Consider the following 25299-nt stretch of genomic DNA (forward strand, 5'->3'; position numbering starts at 1 on the left):
CCATCAACAACAAAAACGCATTCATATGTGTAGACACCTAAAAATGTCTCCCCAAAACCAAACCCGATGATGAACAACCTTTCACCGCCATTATTGGTCGGGTTGAGTATTTAATCTTGGAGTGCTTAAATCCATATTTCCATTTCATAAACCAACCCGATTCCTAGCCCATTTCCCCAAACCATAACTCATTTTCCTCTTTTCGTGCCGTTAAACCCAAAATAATTCATTTCGTGTCCTTTAAAATCATTCATTTCGTGTCCTTTTTATAAAAACGTTTATTTCTGTTTATTTTGGTCCATAATATAGGTCTAATAATTGAATATTTGGATGATTCTTTAAAAGATCTTTCCAACGATATATTATAAGCCCAAATCCGAGTTATAACGAATAAGTTATGGCCAAAATATTAAACTAGCCCAAACCGAACTTAAGCCCACCTTACCTACGACCCAATGATCATGTGGAGGGTCCAAATTATTTAATCTCATTCCTAAACCAATTAGGATTAATTAGAAGCTTCTATAAGTTTCTAAAAGATCCTAATTATCCTTTTTGAAAAGATAAGATTAAAGAGTTTGAAATTGAATAAAACTCCTTTTTTGAAAATCCCATTTCTATCCGAATTGAAATATGTTCAAAGATAGACAGATATGAATTTCGTGCCTCATATTTTTTTATCTGAATTTTATATGATTGGATAGCCCTTGAAATTATCTTTCCAATGATATATTTTAATATCAATTCCGAGCTATAACGGAAAAGATATGAATAAAATGTCAAACTCTATCCAAAACTGACACCGTCTCACTATTTCGGCCATACCTTTACTTCTACAAAATATTTTAATCTTATTATAATTGGGTTAGAAATTAGACTTCAAGATCTTTCCAACGATATCTTATTTATCTTATTCCGATTTCTGGATCAAAAGATATGATAAAAACAAAAACCGCAAAAACTGTTGTCTATCGCAAGAGTTTTATCCGATTCGAATTCTTATCTTTTCTTGATTCTTCGACCTTCTTTTTTCTCTATAAATAGAGGTCATATCACCCCTTTTTCAATCATCAACAAGCTTGATCATCAAATAATTCTCTTCTCCCTCTTTAGCCTAAACACTAGCCTCCCCATTCTTTCACTATTTCTTCCTTTAAGCACTCCAAGGAGTCCATACAATACCTGAAGTTCTATACTTTAACCAAGGCGTGATAGGTAGAATGAACTGAGGGTTTGGACCAAATTAACTCTACTTTTTAGTTAATTTAATTTAATTTCCATTTGATTTATTTTTATTGAAGTTACTAACAGTTTATTCATGATGTAGCAATTTAAAGGAACGCGCGGAATGTGAGTAATTAATTAATTTAATTACACTTATTTTATTTTTGTATTGCTAGTATCATGATTAGGTTTATTATTATTTGATTTGACTCACATTATTATTGTTAAATTGCTTCCAATATTAATGTTTATTCTATTGTTATTATGATCACCATATTGCATGTTAAAGGGAATATGTAATTGAAAATCACGCCTAATAAGATAATTTGGACAACCGCTTTAGGATCCTTTTTAATCTTGTTATTAATTGAAGTGATCACCAATATTTTAGAATAATGTGTGCATTAATATTAAACCAATTTAGCCTAATAATAGTTTGGAGCGAATTGAATATATTGTTTGTATGCCTTTGAGATCACAGGAATGCTTTTCAATATAAGAATCGAGTAGAGGCCAATACGGGCGAATGTGACTCCATGACTCACTTCGTACCATCATCCCCGATCCTCCTTTCGTGGTTCCGAACCATATGGAGTTAGTAATCTCATGGATTATGAATGGGGTGTAACCTTCACGGGTCAATCGTTGTTGCCTTCGTTGTCCCTTATTCGTGGTTGCCTTTTATGATCCGTGAACGGTTTACAAGTTCCTTAAAAACTTGTTGGCGTCTCCCTACTTTCCTTGTCCCTAATCGTGTCCCTTATCGTATATGTCAATTCCCACTTCCTATGAGTGTCAAGCATATTCACCTATGCTTTTAACGTAGGCGCACTTCAAACGACGCCTACAATTTGGCGACTCCACTGGGGAGGATTCTTGGTTATTTATCGATTTGAGTGATCGGCATTTAATTAAGATGAGTGGATGAGACTTGAAAAATTCTTGAATTGTATTCCTGCGATTTAATTGGCATTGTCACATATGCATATGATTTTTTTTAGGTTACCTATTTTGCCACAATAGTACGTGTTCTACGTATGTGGCTAGCCCGGGGGATTTATGCTCTATCAACCCGAAAACGCTCATGGCAATAAGGGTTCATCCGAGTTTTTAAATCCACCCAAACCATGGAGTCGAGTTCGATTTCATCACGAACTCGCGGAGCCGCCCGTTGGCATACACCCTCAAGGGAGGCTGCCTTGCTAACGTGTCCAAACTCTTAACCATGGTAACCTTAAACACCCAAAAGCTTGACCATAGTCGAACATAGAACTTGACTTTAGGTTGCGAACTTCATTGCATCATGCGTGAAGATATGCTTATGTGTGCATTTTTTTTATTGACCTTTTTTTAATTATTTTTTTTTCTCTTATCAAACCTTTTTTTTTTTTTTATTATTAGAGTCGAGCCATAGATTTTTTTTTATTTTTGAGTCACCCGGATTTTTATTCCCGTATACTGCATAAGAGTCAACTTGTTTTGGTCATAGCCGGAGTTCTAGAAAGAGTTACGTGTCGTGTAACCTATGGATCTGTAGCCCCGAGTTTTATCTTTCACTTGGAGCTGGTTTCGTCCTAATCAGAGTCACAGATCAAAAGTTATAACCGATATACTACAGCCTATCCAGTTTAGGTGTCTTTTTAACGTTACCTTTTTTTAAAAAAAAATACATAAAAAATCGTGTCAAGCTAGTCTTAGCCAAGTCCTTTAATCCGTGTCAACTTGTATAACATAGGATTATAGATTTTTTTATACCCATGAGTCTTAACTCTTCTAGAATTCTAGTCCTCTTCCTAGTTTCTTGTGATCGATTTTTGTGCTAACCTTAACATGTGTTCTTTGTCTTTGATTGTGGTTGATCTTATTTATGACTAACGATTGCCAATGGACCGTTTTCACCTAGTAAATAGCATAAACATTAAAAATGGACAAAATTAATCAAGTTAGTTTGTCTTTTAGTCTTCCGTGCTATTTGGTCATTAGGTCCTTTGTTTTTCACAACGTCCTCATGTCTAGCCATGCGATCATACCACGAGTCTTAATATACTCACCTAATCACACATGTTGAGTCATTGCACACACTTTGTCTTCGAGTAATGCACTATATTGTTTATGATCGTATACTAGGACCATGCATGCATCGTTTTCCGTCGTAATAGGAATGAGTGGAGTATTTCTCATCAGTTTTCAAAATCGTTTCATACACTCTTCCTTTTCAATCCGAGTATTGAGTGAATGCATTAAGTGAGTTCTTCTTTACACAATATCTGAGTCTAAAATCACTAGGCAATAGTTGGAAGAATAAGGGGAAGGGGGAACGTCACTCCTTCCTTCTTTCCTTCCAATCAAAGCATCAACAACAAGAAACTTTTTTCCTCAGCAGGCGGCAAGAAGTAACTCATAAACAGCCATGAAGACAAAGCACGATTCAAGATTCTCACCAAGATTTCATGTTTTGTTCTTATTTTGTTTCAAATCGTTCCCCCTAAAAAGTCTAGCATAGGTTCTCCTTATCCATGTGTCTATGCGTACATTTCTTACCTTCTTCATAAATGAGCATCTCTTTCTTACATTCGATCATGTGATTAAAAGAAAAAAATCAATTACCGAACTAAACACAAGGTACACCAATGACTTGAGGCATCTTTGCAACCCTGTCATTCCCTGTTAACCGTTCAATCACATTCCGTTTCTTCATCAACCATTTTGAGCCTCGTCTAACGTTTGGCCTTCATTTCTTCAACCCACATTCACTTAACCCTGGGATTGGAAGATGTGTAATTGTATAACATTCAAAAAGCAGGTAAAAAAAAAGCAACAATAAAACAATAAAACAATGTCTAAAGGCAAGTGTTCCAATGTCTTTGATACGAACACGTCTCGAATTGCGTCTCTTATCGAGTGCTTGGTACCGTGCCTGAGAAACATGAATGCTAAGTGAGTGATGGACCGCATGATCTGAGATTGCCTACATTGATTCAAAAGAATAAAATATGAAAATAAACTTGCAAAATTCAAAATTTTCAAATTTACAATTACACATCTTGGGTATTCTCTCGGGTCTTGAGCCTTAAACCCTTTTCTTCTTTAAACCATCAACTTAACCATATTACAACCCTTGAAAGACCTCTTTGAGGTGTACATACACTTGTGCAAAGTTCGGTTAGAGCTACGTTCGGCCTGATTCCTAACGGATACGTAGGCAACTTCACATCGAGGTGCGGCCACATTCATATTCATATCCATGCATGATCGAGTCAAAGAATATCCAATGCTTACCCCTACCCATTTAGAGCTAGACTTGGGGGCTTGAACCCACATCATTTAGCCTACCTAGCCTAATAAAGAGTCATCATCTTTGACTCTTCTCATATATAATTCCATCACTATAACCCCTGCAGCCAGCCTTAGTATCACATTCACACACTTCGCTCACACATCCATATCCATATCATCCTTCCTTTTAGGAACCCTTTATCATGAAATCTTGTTTCCCTACCGCGCATGCTTCATCATCTTTCAAGATAACATTCATTAGAAGAAACGTTGTATACTTGCTTAGCTTCCTGATCTGAGCAATATTCATTGTTTCATGCATCGCATAATGTACTGAGCAACATTTATATATTAATGATTTGTAATCATACAAAGCATATATTTCTTAGCTCCTTGACCTAAGAAACATTCTCTATGCAATACTCATCAATCACTTCATCTATATACGTGCTTAGCTTCCTGACCTGAGCAATATTCATTGTTTCATGCATCGCATAATGTGCTGAGCAACATTTATATATCGATGATTTGTAATCATACAAAGCATATCGTTCTTAGCTCCTTGACCTAAGAAACATTTTCTATGCAATAATCATCAATCACTTCATCTATATATGTGCTTAGCTTCCAAACCTAAGTAACGTTCAAGATCGTTTCTTTACACCATATGTGATGCTTAGCTCCATGACCTAAGTTCATTCATCTATCGTGTCATATGACGTAATTGTCCTTGGCCTCCTAGCCTAAGAACATACACCATGCATACATTATACTCAAGACGGGCAGTTCAATATGACAAGAAGAAAATCCATGCGATTCATTTTGACTTCCTCAACGAGGAAGTTCAAAACTTCTTTCCTTTCTTCGCGTCTTTTCTTTGGAGGAAGTTTAAAAAAACTTTTTCAAAATTTTCTCATCGAGGGAAGTTCGAAAATAAAAGTTCAGTTTTCACATCTTTCTTTTTCGAGAGAAAGTCGGTACCCTCCACTCATGACAAAAATTGACGGAAAATTTTTGATTTTGCATCTTCGTTTGCTTGTGTTTGCACACACATATATACACACACACACACTCACAAGTCATACACATGTAATGTCACATCAAGTTAAACTTGGTCAAGTCAGTGGTTAAGTCAATCACAATATATATGAGTCCATTGGCAAATTTATTTTTGCAGGTCTCATCTACAGCCCACGTCCGGGGACAAGCGGACCATCTATAGCCCACGTTCGGGGACAAGCGAACCATTTACAGCCCACGTTCGGGGACAAGCGAACCAACTACAGCCTACGTCCGGGGACAAGCGGACCATCTACAGCCCACGTCCGAGGACAAGCGGACCATCTAAAGCCCACGTTCGGGGACAATCGAACCACCATCATTTCATGACGCAAGGTTCTCGATACACAGAGATTTGCAATCTCATCATCTGTCGACTTTCCTCAATCATGGAAAGTATTATTCGGTGAATTTCTTCAAGCATAGAAAACCGCCAAGTCGGCTTTCCTCAAGCATGGAAAGCTTTATCGGTGGATTATTCTTCAAGTATAGAAAACCGCCAAGTCGGCTTTCCTCAAGCATGGAAAGTGTTATCGGTGGATTTTTCTTCAAGTATAGAAAACCGCCAAGTAGTCGGCTTTCCTCAAGCATGGAAGGCATTATCGATGGAATTCTTCAAGCATAGAATGACACCAAATTCATACGTCGACTTTCCTCAAGCATGGAAAGTGTCATCCGGTAGGTTTCTTCAGGCTTAGAAAGCTACCAAACTCATCTGTCGGCTTTCCTCAAGCATTGAAAGCATTTCAACAAACGTCATCCTGTGGATTCCTTCAAGCATAGGAAAATACCAAACTCATTTGTCACCAATACACTGGTGTCAGATAAGCGTTCTATCCCTATACTCTTTTATCTGTGGAATTAACATTTTTTGCAGGTATCGGCGTATACAGAGTGATTTAGGATCGCAGAACGTCTTAAATCATTCTCCGTCCCTATCGACTACTTTGAATATCGTTTTCGAAAATAGCGTTTCTACAAACTCAGTCAAAGTGGGGGCTTCTGTAGACACCTAAAAATGTCTCCCCCAAAACCAAACCCGATGATGAACAACCTTTCACCGCCATTATTGGTCGGGTTGAGTATTTAATCTTGGAGTGCTTAAATCCATATTTCCATTTCATAAACCAACCCGATTCCTAGCCCATTTCCCCAAACCATAACTCATTTTCCTCTTTTCGTGCCTTTAAACCCAAAATAATTCATTTTGTGTCCTTTAAAATCATTCATTTCGTGTCCTTTTTATAAAAACGTTTATTTCTGTTTATTTTGGTTCATAATCTGGGTATAATGATTAAATATTTGGATGGGGCTTTAAAAGATCTTTCCAACGATATATTATAAGCCCAAATCCGAGTTATAACGAATAAGTTATGGCCAAAATATTAAACTAGCCCAAACCGAACCTAAGCCCACCTTACCTACGACCCAATGATCATGTGAAGGGTCCAAATTATTTAATCCCATTCCTAAACCAATTAGTATTAATTAGAAGCTTCTATAAGCTTCTAAAAGATCCTAATTATCCTTTTTGAAAAGATAAGATTAAAGAGTTTGAAATTGAATAAAACTCCTTTTTTGAAAATCCCATTTCTATCCGAATTGAAAGATGTTCAAAGATAGACAGATATGAATTTCCTGCCTCATATTTTTTATCTGAATTTTATATGGTTGGATATCCCTTGAAATTATATTTCCAATGATATATTTTAATATCAATTCCGAGCTATAACGGAAAAGATATGAATAAAATGTCAAACTCTATCCAAAACTGACACTGTCTCACTATTTCAGCCATATCTTTACTTATACAAAATATTTTAATCTGATTCTAATTGGGTTAGAAAGTAGACTTCAAGATCTTTCCAACGTTATCTTATTTATCTTATTCCGATTTCTGGATCAAAAGATATGATAAAAACAAAAACCGCAAAAACTGTTGTCTATCGCAAGAGTTTTATCCGATTCGAATTCTTATCTTTTCTTGATTCTTCGACCTTCTTTTTTCTCTATAAATAGAGGTCATATCACCCCTTTTTCAATCATCAACAAGCTTGATCATCAAATAATTCTCTTCTTCCTCTTTAGCCTAAACACTAGCCTCCCCATTCTTTCACTATTTCTTCCTTTAAGCACTCCAAGGAGTCCATACAATACCTGAAGTTCTATACTTTAACCAAAGCGTGATAGGTAGAATGAACTGAGGGTTTGGACCAAATTAACTCTAATTTTTAGTTAATTTAATTTAATTTCCATTTGATTTATTTTTATTGAAGTTACTAACAGTTTATTCATGATGTAGCAATTTAAAGGAACGTGCGGAATGTGAGTAATTAATTAATTTAATTACTCTTATTTTATTTTTATATTGCTAGTATCATGATTAGGTTTATTATTATTTGATTTGACTCACATTATTATTGTTAAATTGCTTCCAATATTAATGTTTATTCTATTGTTATTATGATCACCATATTGCATGTTAAAGGGAATATGTAATTGAAAATCACGCCTAATAAGATAATTTGGACAACCGCTTTAGGATCCTTTTTAATCTTGTTATTAATTGAAGTGATCACCAATATTTTAGAATAATTTGTGCATTAATATTAAACCAATTTAGCCTAATAATAGTTGGAGCGAATTGAATATTTTGTTTGTATGCCTTTGAGATCACAGGAATGCTTTTCAATATAAGAATCGAGTAGAGGCCAATACGGGCGAATGTGACTCCATGACTCACTTCGTACCATCATCCCCGATCCTCCTTTCGTGGTTCCGAACCATATGGAGTTAGTAATCTCATGGATTATGAATGGGGTGTAACCTTCACGGGTCAATCGTTGTTGCCTTCGTTGTCCCTTATTCGTGGTTGTCTTTTATGATCCGTGAACGGTTTACAAGTTCCTTAAAAACTTGTTGGCGTCTCCCTACTTTCCTTGTCCCTAATCGTGTCCCTTATCGTATATGTCAATTCCCACTTCCTATGAGTGCCAAGCATATTTCACACATGCTTTTAACGTAGGCGCACTTCAAACGACGCCTACAATATGGATAACAAAGCCAAACCAGACAATCCAACAAAAACATTTACCTCAATCGTTCAACACTACCCTTCCTGCAAAAAGCGCTAACTTTATTCAATTTCCTCCCCCAAATTAAACCCTATATCTCCCGATTGCGAAACATTTCATGGAAAATAAACCTTTATCGTTCAAAACAACCGAATTAAACACTACCTGCAAAATTTCCCCTTAATTAAACCTTACATGCAAATTTTTCTCTTACTTAAATCTTATTTGCTAAATTTGAACCTTATTTGCAAAATTTAAACCCTCAACTTCCCAATTACAATACATAAATATGTCCATTTCTTCCCAATTTCGGACATATATCCCAAAATGCGACCCTTCCTTCCTCCCCCAATACTAAATAATTTCAAAATTTTCACAAATAAACATGCCCTTTAGAAATAAACAAAGAGATCACTTAGATTGTATTTGTATTACATACTTATTTATAGAATTTTGTAGCAATTTAGCACCCTCCTCCGTTTAGACATCAGCTCGGCAGAAAATACTGCTGCTATAGGAGGTGAGATACCTCTAGGCCTCTAGGGCATCCTGACACACTTCAACTCCCTGCAAGGAATTTCTATTTAACTCTTGGCGCGGCAAATTAGAAGACACTTCAGAAAGAAAAAAAAGCTGAATAAATACAGCAAGATAGGCCATCAGCTTTATTAGCACATTGTCCAACTATTCAATGATATTTCACACGCAAAGAGCTTGCATATAGAACTACTCCTTGTAACTAGCATGTAGGGTGAGTTGTATGATGGTTGTTCTAAAAACAGTATCTAGTCATCATCGGTCAAAAAGTTTGATGCAATGCGAGTTAATCATATACATTGAGAGAACAAAGTCATGAACTCATGACACATAGAATTCGGGTATAGCTTATACACATCGAACCAAAATAATCATTAACCGGATAAGAAGCTCAATACAACAATTTTGAAGGGTTACAGAGCATATAACTTCCCTATAAATATCAACCTTGACTTCCTATGCATATAGAAATTCCACAGCTTCACAGCTCAGAGTTCAACTCATTCTACTCATTACTTCCAAAGTTCCGATGATGACAGAATGAAGATCGTATCATAATGGTTCTGGTATTGTAGAATGCTCATCCAATTCCCATTTCAAAATATCATACACGGCTCTGTTCAGTCAATTCTTCCTTTCAATAGTCGGACAAATTATTATCCAAATCTCACATTTGGACTTCCGTCATCAAGCATATCCAGCATAAATAAAGGATAAAATCCAGCAGGAAATAATTCCTTCAACTGTGGACATTCATAAATGGGCTTGAGCATGCTCAGGTTTGTGAGTATATTCATAATCCAGGTGAACAAAAGCACGTTCAATCTCAGGTAAGAGTTCAAGTTTCTCTTGCAAAGTTTCCCCAATGTCATGCGCTTCTTGCAGAGGCATGCTTGCAGGCAGTACTATGTCAACCTCAACAAAGTAGTGGGATCCAAAAGTGTATGCTCGAACTGTATCAATATGCCGGATTGCCTTGTGGTGGTTCCAACACAGATATGTTAATTTCTGCAGGAAGTCTGGTGTAGCAGATTTTCCAACCAATGAGTTGACATTTTCCAACACTGTCATTGACCAAGTACGTATTGTGTACAGAGCAAGCTACAAGAAGAGAAAATGTCTATGAGCATTCAAGAATTTTCAATAAGAAATAATGAGTTTAAAGGGAGGAAAATAAGCATGTATTCATCATCAAAATTGCAAAATATACTGAAGAAAGCTCTGAATTAAGAGAGTTGTAAGAACTTCATACCAATACAGAATCTTTTTGACAAAGAAATTAACCAGGTAACAACGTAACATGGGCTTGCTGACAGTAATACTAATCATTTAAGGTTCGCTCAATAAGAAATAGAAAGTTTGATTTTGACTATGTCCAAAGAAACAAAGACCCTAGCCCCAATACCAAGATCAAGTATCATGCGTTTTTTGAACATGTTGACCTCATCCCTGCTACTAGACAGCTACATCATATTCACAATGCCAAGGATATAAAAACTTCAAGAGACCCCTAAGGCCCTAATACATGTTCAAGGGGTCATGCACACATTCCAATACACAAGAATCCTTACAAATCTGTTACTTCCTCCGTTCTTTTTTACTTGACCCGCTTTGACTTTTACACTATTTACCACCCTTCCTTTGACCGTGTTTTGTGAATAATATGTAAGGAAAAACATATTTATGTTGATCATTTTAAATTCGTCTCAACAAGTACTATTATAATATATAATTTTAATATTTTTTAATTACGGAGAATTAAAGTTATTTACCGTTAAAGTTTTGCATTGGCAAGCATGATAAAAGAAACCGGTCAAGTAAAAAAGAACAGAAGAAGTAAAACATTGGCATGCCAGCTTCTAAAACACATTAGCTGGCAAACCACACTACTAAATTTGAACAAGATGATAAGAGGATCTTTAACATTTTCCTTTATATAGACCACCATTCCACCCCATCCAAGACCTAACACTAGTTGAAAACAAAGTAATAGATGAAGTATAGCATATAGTTACATCAAAAGTTTGAATTCAACATTAAAAAATGACGAGCAGTTTAATCATATTACGTACTCATTTCACAGTATATTCGAGATTCATAAAGGTCACGAAGTTGACCCCTACTATCTTAATGTATACATATAATTACACTGCCAAAATATTGTTATTATAATCTGGGAAGAAAAAAAAAAAAAAAAAAAAAAAAAAAAAAAAAAGGATTTGATTTGAGTGTAGTTCATAAACATAGCTAATATATGGCTGTCTTCCCATTCCATTATGTGACCTTATTTGCCTCTTTAGCTCTAAATTGAACATATTGGCCCTTATAAGTTTACATCTTACTGATCCTTGTTTCAACTGACTGACCCCTATCTAAACTTTGACCCTTGCGCAGTTATGCCTTATGAAAAATCATTTTTCTTGAAACCTATCTTTTAAGGTGGAATGAATCAAAGAGCAAGGCCATAATGTTGATAAACAATGGTCAAAAATTTAGCCAACAAGACTGAAAATCCGCTACAACAGTACAATATGGAATTGAGGAATTAATCCAGAAGACTGTTTTGAAGCATTCGAAAGATTAAATATTCATTTGCTTTGGAGGTACAAAGCTACTTTTCTAAAATGATAGGCACTTTTGGAAAAGTACTACTCCGTATTCTTGTGAAGTTTAAAAAGATGTTTGGTTTGAAGTAGGATATAGAGGCTCTAGTAGTTATGAGAACAACTACATAAGTAGGGAGGTAAGTCAACAACTTGATTTTGAAGGTAGAAAATATACCAAAAGTACTTACAGACTGTTATGAAACAAACAACTTCACTAGTCCCAACTCCCAATTATAGTTTGTTATAACTTCATAACAAATTTTGATTTTGAAAATTACATGTGATATAAAATTAAATAAATAAATAAATCAAACTTAATAGAATCGTCGTGATTTTGAATACCGACAACAAAAAAGTGCAAACCACTTTTTTGGGGCTTGTTTGGCATTGTTTTTTTTTTTTTTTTAGCTAATAAAAAAAAATAGGAAACAAGAAAAAGGCGTTTCTACTTTTTTGTTGTCATTTATCAAAATTATCACGAGTTTTACTAAGTTTGACTAATTTTTTATTCTTTAATCTTTACATGACATATATTATAGGAAAAATTACTTTAAATAAACCAATCTTTGCTCCATTCTCCCAAAATAAACCAACCTTTGGATTATTCTAGAATAATCCAACCTTTATACCTCTTCTTCCCAAAATGAACCAAAGTGACCGATCACCTAAACAACCGGTCATCTCTTTCTCTCTTCTTCCTCCCACCATTTGCCATCATCTTCATCCATTACCACCACCCAAAGCTCCATCTGCTGCCCCTCTTATCCATCACCTCCATGCCACGATGCCACCACACACCAACCCCCTCACAGCTTCCCCTGCCATCACCGCCCAACCCACACACCAACTCCCCTGCTCCATTTCAAAACAACAGCAACACACATTGCAACAAACAACAGCAGCACCATCCTCACATTAAAGCCACCTAGAAGCAGCACCACCTCACAAAAATTCCAGCAGCCCTTCTCACAAACAAACCCAACCAAACAACACCAACAACAGCCCCTCAAATCGTCCTACACCACCACACATCAACCAACACATCATACTCCCTCCGATCGCACTCCAGACCACCACCAATCTGCCATATATAAGCTTCTCCCTCACTTCACTACACCAACAATAACAACCCACCACCAATTCACAGCAAATTCAACCTCAATTATTAATTTATGTTGTGATTTGTCTCAAATACGGGGAGGTGAAGGGAGGGTTGGTTGGGTTTCCGTTGTGGGTGGGAATTGGAATTACAGTAGAGAAGGTTGGGGTTTGAACCGCCGGCTAAGGAGGGTGGGTTTGCGGGTAGTTTTGGGGGAAGGGGTGTGTTTTTCGGTGGGCTTGAAGCGTTAGGGGGCTAAGGGGTACGGTGGACTATGGTGGTGATGGGGGAAGAGAGAGAAAGAAGGTGATGGGTGTTTTTTTTTTAGTAAAAAAAAAAGTAAATTAAAAAAAAACAATCATGAAGTGCCACGTAGCACGTATTACCGGTTGTACTGGATAGGTGACCTGCAAGGTACGATATGGGAAGATGGGGTATAAAGGTTGGATTATTCTGGAATAATCCAAAGGTTGGTTTATTTTGGGAGAATGGAGCAAAAGTTGGTTTATTTAAAGTAAATCTCCATATATTATATGATGTTGAAAAACAAAAACCAAATCGATGCCAAATGAACCCTTGGTTTCTTGTTTTTTGTTTTAAGATTTCAAAAAAAAAAAAAAGGACAGACAACTAGATGATCCTTAATATCATTCCAACTTTTATTACCTACACATGATCTAAACTACATTACTAACACAACTCAATGTACTTAAACTAGAATGAAATAGTAAATAATTTAAGAGTTATGGTTTTCAAGGAAAATATCATAAGACCATAAAGATAAAAAATAAAATGCTTATCGAATAATTCAAGTACCCGTTACTTTAAAATGATACTCGTAATAGTATCTAATAGCGAAATTGAGTTCTCAAAATGAAAAATCGTATTGGTTTACGTGTCCAAATTTTTGAATCGAATATTAGATCCAGATTTTCAGTTAATTTCACTTGGAATGGGGGTGTTTGTTGTGAGGCAAGGGGAGTTTGTTTTTTGTTCACTAGTACTCAACAAAACAATGGGGGTGTTTGTTGTGAGACAAGGGAGGTAACTAATAATAACAATACATAGTATACAAAGGCACTACTTGAAGTCGCAAATACTTTTTGACCCTTTATAAATACTTTCTGCCCTTCATGAGATTTTCCTATAAGTAATTAACTACTTAGAAGAGATATAAAAAAGCAAAGCCTAAAAAGGCATTACGTGAAGTCACCAGAAACCTCCAATCTAACCTGGTTATGGCATTAAATTACAGCTAAAACTACTGTCTTACTGCAAAGCAAAATATAGAAGAAAGAAATTATTGATTGCACTTACAATGATAGCTCCAACAGGGTCCATCCAGTCACTAACATAATTAGCCAGGAGAGCAGCAATAAGACCAATTATATTTGTAATAACATCAAAGAAGTGGTCCTGGGCATAAGCTTTGACTATCTCATTAGTGAAAGAGCGGCAGTAAAGGACTAACAGAAGTTTAACAACAGTAACTGACAGCATGATGCCCACAAGCCAGCTTTCTTGTTCCTTATTCAAGCTAAAATCACTCTCCTGAAACAAACAATTAAACAGTACATCATTTACAAAGCAGATAGAATTGTGAGAATTTAATAGACAAAAGCAATGATGATTCAGATGAATAAAAACCCAACCAGTGCCTACATATCTACAGTACAACAAATACTTCTTAAACTATGACTTACATCAGATAAAAGCTGCCGAGTTGACTCCAAGATAATCTGCAATCCTAGCGTAGCCATGACAGAAGCAAAAACAAGAATGCCCTGCCCAAAACATTTCCAATATACTGGATATTAGCAATTCTGTCACAAAAGTTGACATTGTGTCTACCAAATTAGAAGAAAACAAAATGAGCCAGTACAGGCAGCTCAAGCTATTACCATAGTTCAGGCACAAATGTAATTACCAGCATCACAATAAAAGAAAATATTAAATTAACAAATAAAATTAATAAAAAGCATGCTATGAAGTCAGCATGGTTAGTGTTGGATAAATATACACAGTCATGATATTAGTCAAAGAATGGAAAAAACTTGGGCAAGCAGGGATAATTATGCCCCTTAATTTCCACTATATTTCATATGCATCTCCAGCTAAATTATCTAGAAGTAGATTTCAAAGGCATACATACAATAGAACTGCATGGTGCTCCCCCTGGTCCACTTTATTTGTTACGCATTCCAATTAGAGTATTCCCCTTTGCTAAAATTTGGAATCATTCTAGTAATATCATAAATCTAGTCTTTTCTTTTCCTTCTAAATTTACCTCTATTTTTCCACTAAAATCTGTGTCCCTCTAACAATTTATTCATCAAATCAGCCTTTTTTTACCTTTTGCCAAAGATTCATATTTCAAATCTCCCATATCTACTCCTTTTATCCATTACAACCATATCTCTCACTTCATATCCAATCCTTTCCGTGTATTATGATGCTATTAAAAGGAGAAAAAATAAAAACAATAGTTAAAGGCTGGTTGATGAAAATCAGTTGACTACAATTCTTTTTTTATTTAACTATTTGGCTGTAAATGCCAGCTTGTTGCTCATGACAATAAGTATCTAATTGCTAATACCATGAGCAGTAATCAATGCGTTAAAATCTTTATATTTAAAAAAAAAAAAAAGCACTTGGTTTTGCCTTATAGTTAGATTCATATTGAACATCACTCAACCTAGACTTTATAGTTTTCTAGCAACAAAAACTAACATGACCTACCGTAGTATATGTAAACAATAAAAAAATCATAAAATTACCACACTAATAATTTAACCAACAAATATTAATGTTTCAAATTATAATATACAATCCAGTTGGTGCAGTATCACAAATTCTTGACACACTGAGTCATTTTAATGAGGTGGTCCATTACAAGAGGGAAGCCTTACTGGAAAGGGAAAAATATGAGGAAGACTGCTATTGTTATATGGAGTAAACAATAAGGAACCAGCTTCTATACATGTTCTGCATACAAAGATAATTTTTTTTTTTTTTTGGAAGGGCATACAAGAATAATGGAGAGGATATTACATTATCATTTTAGCAGGGCCTGTATTCCTACGTTAACTAATCAACCAAGTGAGACTAAGCATAAATCATATTGTATGATTTGTATCTCATCGATACACAAATCATTATAGGCTGATCAACCACAATTACAGAAAATTGTTTGGAATTGGTAAAGTCCAAAATAGTAATAGAACCAATCTGATGTCCCCACGAGCTCTTGGGTCCGTTACAGTTTGTAGTAATAACTTTTAACTTTTAAGACCAAAGTTAATCAAAGACGGAAAAAGTAAGCATCTTTTGGGTGGACATGAATGAAGTCAAAATTTTAAATATACTACATGCTACTCCCTGGTCTCCCTCTGTTCTTGTTCATTGAATTTTCTTTATTCATCAACCAATATCATCTTTAATGCATGAGGAAGATCAAGATTCCTTGTCAAATCTTTAAGATATGGAAAAATTGCATTACTCCATTCAACATTAGAAGATTATACAGACTACATCGATTCTTACCATAGCCTACATGGATTTAGGAAGAAAGTCAAAAGCTTTCCACTCTAAGCACAGCCCTTACTAACCCACTAGGTACAAAGGAACACAAACTAATGCTTTTGGAATAAACAACTTTAGCTACTTCAACCGTCAAAGATACTTTACAATTGAGTTTATATTCCTATCACTTTTTTTTTTTTTTTTGAAAACCAAAAATATTTCATTAATTAAAAGTCATACGACATCTACAATAGAGATTCGACGTTAACAAATACATAAGATATTGAATCAAATAGAATATTCCTTCATAAAAACTACGATCGTCGAGTAGATCTTGCACTGCGGAGCATCTCCCGCTTATATCGCTGAAAATTACAGCCTTGTTGGAGAGACAATCTAACGATCCTTTGTGGCCGTGAGGATGTTTTCCTTCTGATTCATCCGTTCGTATTCGAAAACTTGATAACTTTTTCACCAACGAAATAATTTCACGACAATCCATTAGATCTGCTACCATGGATTCAAAACTAAGAAATTTCTCCCTCGAAAAGAGGAGATAAACCTTGTCTTTCGAAGGAGGTCGAAAAACCCTTGTCTTTCGAAGGAGATCGGAACCCCTTTCTTTCGAGGGAGAAAAATTCCTCCCAAAAGGAGGAAGTATTATTATAAACCTAAAAAAACAATAAAGAAACAAGGATTGGGGCTTTCCACCGATTAAAATCGATGGAAGCCCCTTCAAAATTCAACAATGGAGGCTAGGGTTTTTGAGAGAGAAAGGAGGAGAGAGAGGAGAGAGGCTTTACGATCATTATTGTTTTATATTCCTATCACTTAAGACCCTATTTAATTAGAAATGTCCAAAATGCCGATATGTATGCCAAAAACAACCTACAAATGCCTTTGTGAAGGAAGGGATTCCACTCTCAAAGAATTGTCTATCAGCTTCAGATAATGTTTGGCAGCTCATTTCTACAACCTTTATACTCACTTAGTCACTCCATCCTTAAACGTAGATGGATCTAGGGATACTTTGACATGCACAAAATCAAAATAACACATGGTGCACATAAGATAATTAAGTAAAATCAAGAGCTCACCAGTGGCTGCATACGTTTCTTTCCGATGGGGTATTGATATGGATTAGGTGTTGACATAGAAAATGCAGTGAACCACAGTATAAAACCCGATAGAAGATCAAGAAGTGAATCCAACGTGGACGCAATGATTGCTAAAGAACCACTTTTAACAGATGCATAAACCTTTGCAATAAAAAGAATCATATTGGCAATATTTGAAATCCTAATAGCAAACGTTTCGCTTCTAGCCAAGCTTTCCCGTTCTTCCTGCAGTAGGGGAACAGTGACCTTAGACACAAATCTGGAGGACATTTCACTTCAAAAGAGCAGAAATTAGCATAAATCACCGCTAAGGTAGAGACAGCCAAACTGTTGGCATACACACCTGTGACATCCCAGGAACAAACCCACGCTCAGCCAAAGCATCCATTTCACTAAAACCCTCCAGCATTTCTACCTGCTGCTGATAGTATTCGGCTATATCATCTTCTGGCCCTTAACATATCAAAATAAATAGATATAAATAAGTACAAGTAAGAAATAAGTAAATACAAATTACATAAGAATAATTCAGCTAGAGTAGCTCAACAACAATTCAACCTTCAAGGTAAACAAGTACTAAAAAATGCTCACTCGGCATTTACTAAACTTTCAACGCAAAGAAATTTTAAAATACAAGCCAATAAGAGAAGCAAACTGCTAAATTCTAGTATACAAACATTAAACAAACAGAAAACATATGACCAAAGAAGTAGTCCTTACAAAACGATTGCTTCCATCATCAAATCGTCTAGCTTCAGCTTGACCACTTTCAAAACACACTTCTTTTAACCATAAACTACAAAGCTCTACACAGTAGCCAACTAGAAGCAAGAAGCAACAACACAACGAACAAAAAAACTAAAAATACTAATAATCAACCGAACTTACTGTTACCACACTTCGGAGCTGAGTCTAGCCTCTCCATCACAGCCTGAGCTACCCGTGGTTGTTATCAGACAAGTGAAACTCGTAATAGCTAAGCCAATACTGCCTAAAATTTCAGCAGCTACCACAAAACAGTCTTATGCTACTACACCTTTTATACTGATTAAAACAGCATCTAATACCTCTACATAGGTCTAATAATTAACCTACAAAGGCTATAATGCTAAATGTTTATCAGAATCAGACATGACCGGAATCGAACCAGAAAAGTTGAATTCCCTGTCGACCACTCGAAATTCCATAATTCAATTACCACTTATATCAATATACTACATATACAAGCACACAATATACTCAAAACTGTTAACCAAAAGGACACCAAAAGGCATAATCACTAACTATATAAGATAATTTCACATGCTATTAATACACTCAGAATCTATTCCAAAGCTAAAATAACATTATTAGAAAATCCAAAAATACAAGAATCTCACCAAAAAAAAAAATACAAGAATTATAACCAAAATAGTAAACGAATCATTCAAAACATTCAATTCCACCAAAATTCACTCTAATTAACTAAATTCAACCAAAAAAACTATAAAACATATCAAAACCAAAAGTAAAATTTCAAATTACCACTAATAATCAAACTTTTTCAAAATACTCAAAAATTAAGCTGTGAAATTACCTGAAACTCCAAGACAATCATGAAGTTTACGATGTGGTTTTTCCTTATGCTCAGTAGACACTTGATAATCATCAAAGTTCAACCGCCATGACAGGTCACCGGTTGCGCCGCCATTGTCGTAGCTAGTGACGCCAGCATCGTTAAGCAAGCGTTCATCAGAAGCGTCATCGTTACGTAAGTCTAGTCTCACCATTTCCCCCATTTTTTCTCTCTCCTGTTATTCTTCTTCACTGAGAAATAGGTAGAAAGTGAAAATTTAACCACAATGCAGGGGTATTTTGGGAAATTGGAGGGTATTTTTGGAGGTTGGGCGGAAGTTTGGTGAGTGAAATTGTGAATATCGTGGGAGGCGGAAAGTTTTGAGGAGGAGAGAGAAAATGGTGGGGAAGAGTTAAAAGAGGGGGTTACTCACGCGCGTTTAAAGTTACCCGCTTTGTGATTGGTTGAGAGTATGACGTAGCGAGATGTGGTTGATGTGAATGAGAGAGAGAGAGTGGGGAAGAATTGAGAAGATACGAAGGATTTTGTTTTGTTTTGTTTCTTTATTTGGAGTGTATCAAAAGAGAGTGAAAGGAGTGAAGGTGGAGACATTCATGAAGTGGGAAAAAGGGTACGTGGAAAGAGGTGAGTGGTTGATTAAGATGTGAGGGGTTTGAAGAGTGATTTAGTTTTTGATGCAAATTGTAAGTTTATGGTATTTATGTGTGGAGATGATCAACTAATTTTGTACTAGAATAATAAATTTTTGTGTCGTTGTTTGTTGAATTGTTGATGATAGTGGTAGTGGTGTATGAATGTTTTGGATAATGTGAGATGTGACAAAGATACGAAAGTAAAGAGCAAAACGTATGTTATGGATAAAGAAGTGGGGTATTTGTGATGAAATTAGGGTTTTTTTTTTATTATGTTTTAAAAATTTCGTTTCTATTGATAATTAGGTTAAGTAGGGCCGAGGCCAAAAAAATCAGCTCACTTCTCGAGCCGGGCCAAGCTTGGGGCTTTTTTTTTTTTTGCCCAAACCCGCCCAAATGGTCGGGCTTTTCGTGCCATTTGCAGGCTGAGGAAAAAAAATCAACTAAAAACGCAAATTTTCGGCATCATTTTGCTTTGTGGATAGCCCAGCTGTATTTTCCTTCCTCCTCTTAACGACAGTCTTTCTTCTTAGTTCCTAAATTTTACTTTCTTTCGCAATTTTGTTCTCATAACTGAGTATATATGTTATTTAATTTGTTTCCAATTGAAGCATTTAATTACTTTCCATTTAATTTAGAATTTCTCTCTCTTCTCAATTTTACCATATTTTTTTCTTCATTGTTCGATCATACCGTAGTACTGGATGATTTTGGCTCTTCTTCTGAGGGGTTGGAAGTGAGGCCACCTGGTCGGGGTAGACCAACGTTGGTTCCTTTCGGGGTCGGCTGAACGTACGAGGTGGGCTCGTTGTCGCGGCAGCTGCAGTATGAGGAGCAGCAGCAAGATCGGGCGTATGCTTGCCCGATCGGGCCCGGTCTTCTTCTTCAAGGCTTAGATTTCGATTGGGCTCAATTCCTCGGCCCAATCTAAGTTTCCTCATCGGGTCTTGAGTAATCGATCCAATAGCCCCGGTATCTCATACCGAGCCCTTAATCATCGGCTCTCACCGATCCTGGGCTTCAAGAGTGGCCGTGTCCTTCTAGCTTCCGTAGTTGATCCATAAAAATCCGAGAAAATGCTCCAAAGATGCAACTTCCTGAAAAATACAACTAAAACTACGAAAACACTAGAAAATACAAATTAGTAATAAAAGTGGTCCTAAAGAGCCAAAAACACTACTAATTATGACCGCGAGACGGGGGTAAAACGCTATATAAATTGGACATATCAGAAGTATAGACCCAAATATCGAAAAATTGATTTTTGGAATTCATCGATTGTTTGCTATAATTGTGGGGCAAATCCTCCAATTTCTGTGGATAAAGGGTTTTTCAAACGAATCTGGATAATTTGGGGATTGATAAAGTAGCTATGAAGGACAAGGGTATTTTCATTGTTAGGTTTGTACCTATGGAGAACAGGGACAAGGCTCTGCTTGGACCTAGAATTTTCTTTGATAATGAACCAGTATTCTTGAAACCTTGGGACCCAGACATGACAATTTCACAGGAGGAATTCAAGATAATCCCAGTTTGGGTTCAGGTGCAGAACTTGGACTTGAAATATTGGGGAGAGAAATCATTAAGTAAGATTATTGGTAATATGGGGAATTGGGTGAAAATGGATCAAGCCACTGCTAAGAGAGAGAAGCTGCAATATGCTAGGGTTATGCTAGAGGTGGGGGTGGATCAACCACTACCAGAAGTGTGAGCTTTGTGAATGAGAAGGATTGCAAAGTGGTGGTCAATTTGAAATATAAATGGAGACCAGTCTTATGCTCTTTGTGTAAGAAGCTGGGGCATACAGCTGAGGCATGTAGAGGCAAGAAGACGAGTATGTGGGTTCCTAAGGATAAGAAGAAGCCTGCAGACCTAAAGTTAAAGGTGGATAAACCAGTTTTAGAGCCAGTCCAACCTACAGTACAGGAACAGGAAAAAGAGAATAAATTCCAAGAAGTGAAAAAGTCTTCAAGGAAACTACCTGAACCAGTCACTAAAGTAGCAACTAGTAATCCTTTTGCTGCTCTGTAGAACTGTGATGGTGGAATTGTGCAGGATAGCCTGGTGTTATTACAGGAAGTTGATGCAGAGAGAATTACAGCTGCAGAGGTTAGAAAGACCTCTGATAGCAATGGATAGAATACTATCTTGGAATGTAAGGGGAGCCAACCTGACCAGCAAGCACAAAAATATTAAGCAATTTCTGGTTGCTCAAAATTGTGGTCTAGTTAGGCTCTTGGAAACTAAGGTGAAATCTCATAACATGGGAAACCTTTATTTAGGGGTTTTTTATGGCTAGAACTTTACTTGTAACAATAGTTCTATGAATAAAGGAAGGATAGTGGTTGCTTGGAAATCCCAATCTTTTGATGTGGACATAATAATGTGTACTAGTCAGATGATTCACCGTATTGTGAAGCCTAGAGGAATGAGTGAAGGTTTCACTGCACCTTCATCTATGCTTTTAACACTAAGGTTGAAAGGGAGGTGCTATGGAATGATCTTAGAATTCCGAGTAGCAAGATTGATGGGGCATGGATTGCTCTAGGTGATTTCAACTGTATTCTGGAGGTTGATGAGAGAATGGGTGATGCTGTAACTATGAATGAGATTAAAGATTTCAGAAATTGTGTTGATGACTGTAAACTATATGATATGAAATATGGGGGCAATCATTTCACATGGAATACCAAACAAGAAGGGGTAGCAAGGGTTTTATCTAAGATAGATAGGGGTCTGGTGAATGATAAGTGGACTGATCTGTTCAAGCATGCTGAGATGTATTATCATAATGAGGGTGATTTTGATCATTGTCCAGGAGTGGTCTCTGTCTTTCCAGATCAAAGGGAAGGTAAAAAGCCTTTCAGATACTTTAATCTGTGGAGTAGGAAACCTGATTTCAAGGATAATGTGAAGCAGATCTGGAATAATGAAATTAAGGGCACATTGATGTACAGTGTGGTCCAAAAGCTTAAACAGGTAAAGAAAATGCTTGTTGATAATAATAAGCATGGATTTATGAATGTTGAAATACAATACAATGTGGCAAAAGCTGAGTTAGATAAATGTCAGTTAGAGCTTCACAGAGATCCAAAGAATATAGAGTTAAGGGAGAAGGAGATGGCAGCCAGGGAAATTATGGTTACAGCTCAAGATGACTATAATTCTTACCTGAGATAGAAAGAAAAGGCTGACTGGATAACAACAGGGGATTAGAACAATATGATGTTTCACAAATCCTTGAAGAGAAGGCAGATTCAGAACAGAATTTATACTATTCAGAACATGGATGAGGAAAATTTTGAGGATATTCCTAAAGCTTTTCTTGAGTATTATGGGTTCTTGCTAGGTACTGCAGCTGCAACTAAGAAGACAGTGAATGAACACATTGTTAAGCAAGGTCCTTTGGTTAATGAAGAGTTGCAGGCTATGCTGTCAGCTCCTTTCAATAAAGAGGAGGTGAAATCAGCTATTTTTGGCATTGATGAGAATAAATCCCCTGGCCCAGATGGATTTGGGAGTAACTTTTTCAAAGAATGCTGGGACATAGTGGGTTTTGACATTAGTGAAGCTATTCTTAATTTCTTAAGGACAGGGAAGATTTTGAATGAAATTAACACCACCTCCATAACCTTGATTCCTAAGACTAAATGTCCTGTGAATGTCAAGGAATTTAAACCAATTACTTGCTGCAATGTGGTTTATAAATGTATAGCAAAGGTTTTGTGTGAGAGACTGAAGAAAGTGCACCCTGAGATAATAGATGAGAATCAAAGTGCCTTTGTGCATAGTAGATACATTGTGCATAACATTATGGTTTGTCAAGATCTAATGAAGAAGTATAATAGGAAAGCTGCCCCACCTAGCTGTCTTATCAAGCTAGATCTTATGAAAGCATATGACACTGTTGAATGGGACTTTCTAGAGGAAATGATGAAAGCTTTACAGTTTCCTGATCACTTCACTAAGCTTATCTTGGTTTGTGGTAGATCCTCGAGGTTCTCTTTGATGATTAATAGTTCTCTTCATGGTTTCTTTGGGTCAAAGAGAGGTTTGAGACAAGGTGATCCTTTATCACCTCTGTTGTTTGTGTTGTGTGTTGAGTATCTGTCTTGAATTTTGAAAGTTTTTAGCAATCACCCTAGTTTCCAATTCCACCCTAGGTGTAAAGCTTTAGGGCTTACTCATCTTTGTTTTGCAGATGATTTGATTCTCTGCTAAAAAGGAGATGTTCAATCTGTGAAATTGATGATGAAAGGGTTCAAAGCATTCTTAAATGCTACTGGCTTAAAAGCTAGTGTAGAGAAGACTAATGTTTATTGTGCTAGTATCAATAGTGAAAGTGTGGAGCAAATTCTGGACATGACTAGTTTCAAGAAGGGCAATCTCCCTTTCAGATACTTGGGTGTTCCAATCTATTCTAAAAGATTGTCTGCTGTAGATTGAGAAAATGTGTGCCGGAATTAAGGTTTGGAGTTCAAGGAACCTGTCTTTTGCAGCTAGACTGATACTCATCAACTTTGTCCTTATGAGTATTCATTCATATTGGGCACAAATCATGATTTTGCCTAAGGTTATTTTTACAAAAATCAATGCTATATGTAGAAATTTCCTTTGGCATGGTAGCTTACAGAATAAGTTTGCCTATATAACCTGGAAGAATGTTTGTAAGCTGAAAAGTGAAGGTGGTTTGGGTATTAAAGATATTGAAACCTAGAATAAGGCTACTATTGGGAAACATGCTTGGGAAATAGCTCAGAATAAAGAGAATCTTTAGGTGAAATGGGTAAAAAGTGTGTACATAAAAGGAAGGAACTTGTTGGAGTATCAGCCTGCAGCTGACACTAGTTGGTATTGGAAGAAGATTTGTGAGATGAAGCAGACTTTGAGCAATGTGTATGATAACAGGGTGATTGGGCAAGATTCTTACAAAATAAGCAATACTTATGCTCTTATGAAACCTGCTCAGGGAAGAGATAGATGGAGCAACTTTGTTTGGGAAAGATGGGCTATTCCTAAGCATCAATTTATTTCTTGGTTGGCAGTTCATGGCAGATTGGCAACAAGAGATAGACTGCTCAGGTTTGGGGCTATTACCAAGACTGATTGTCTCCTCAATGGTGATCATGCAGAGAGTCATGACCATCCGTTCTTCCAATGTAGTTACAACAAAGGGTTATCTAGATGAGCTTATTAGCAGTGATCTACTGGGTTTGGAAGGCTAGAAACACAACTCTGTGGGATTTTAAAGTTCCAAGTATACATATTAGAACTGTAAAGTAAAAACTGTAAAGTTTGACATTAGAACTAGGTTGTTAGGTCTTAGTTCTAAGTATATAAAAATTTCTGATAGGAATCTTTTAAAGAAGCTTGTATAGGTGGCTTCTCTTTGGGCTGTCAGGGTTTCGTTTTTTTAGCCTTTTGTTTGTTCCCTAAGGAGACCTGGGTGTATAAGCGATGATTTTTAATCAATAAAATCGCTTATTTACCAAAAAAAAAGTCAAGGAAAAAAGGAAAACTGACTTTACAAACAAAAAAGAGTGGATTAAAAATAAAGTTGGTGTGTTTGTGCCATG

General features: G+C 36.2%; 2 protein-coding genes across 3 annotated transcripts; one reads left to right on the forward strand and one right to left on the reverse strand.

Annotated features, from left to right (window-relative positions):
• Positions 1–9430: 9430 nt before the first annotated feature.
• LOC145641864 (metal tolerance protein 11) lies at positions 9431–19705 on the reverse strand. Of its 2 annotated transcripts, none has more exons than XM_081692869.1 (6): positions 19092–19705; positions 17859–17968; positions 17495–17740; positions 14579–14659; positions 14193–14426; positions 9431–10271 (listed from the first exon to the last, which is right to left on the reverse strand). In XM_081692869.1, exons 1-6 carry the CDS (start codon positions 19291–19293, stop codon positions 9924–9926), a joined length of 1221 nt encoding a protein of 406 aa, XP_081548995.1. In that variant the 5' UTR covers positions 19294–19705; the 3' UTR covers positions 9431–9923. The 2 variants fall into 2 exon arrangements, with proteins under 2 accessions (XP_081548995.1, XP_081548996.1); XM_081692870.1 differs by lacking the exon at positions 19092–19705 and adding an exon at positions 18404–18543.
• Positions 19706–24173: 4468 nt separating this feature from the next.
• LOC145643055 (uncharacterized) lies at positions 24174–24911 on the forward strand. Its single transcript, XM_081694216.1, has 2 exons — positions 24174–24417; positions 24532–24911. The coding sequence occupies exons 1-2, from the start codon at positions 24174–24176 to the stop codon at positions 24909–24911; spliced, it is 624 nt and encodes a 207-aa protein (XP_081550342.1).
• Positions 24912–25299: the final 388 nt, after the last annotated feature.

The sequence above is a fragment of the Chenopodium album genome, chromosome 8 (assembly GCF_948465745.1).
Source record: "Chenopodium album chromosome 8, dcCheAlbu1.1, whole genome shotgun sequence".
Classification (NCBI taxonomy): Eukaryota; Viridiplantae; Streptophyta; class Magnoliopsida; order Caryophyllales; family Amaranthaceae; genus Chenopodium; species Chenopodium album.

Coding starts and splice junctions, on each gene's coding strand:
- LOC145641864 (XM_081692869.1), bottom strand. CDS start 19,293: ATGGGGGAAATGGTGAGACTAGACTTACGTAACGATGACGCTTCTGAT. Junction 17,741..17,858: donor TTGTTCCTGGGATGTCACAG/GTGTGTATGCCA, acceptor CCCCTACTGCAG/GAAGAACGGGAAAGCTTGGC. Junction 14,427..14,578: donor CTCGGCAGCTTTTATCTGAT/GTAAGTCATAGT, acceptor TGTTTGTTTCAG/GAGAGTGATTTTAGCTTGAA.
- LOC145643055 (XM_081694216.1), top strand. CDS start 24,174: ATGTGTGCCGGAATTAAGGTTTGGAGTTCAAGGAACCTGTCTTTTGCA. Junction 24,418..24,531: donor GAAAAGTGAAGGTGGTTTGG/GTATTAAAGATA, acceptor TGTACATAAAAG/GAAGGAACTTGTTGGAGTAT.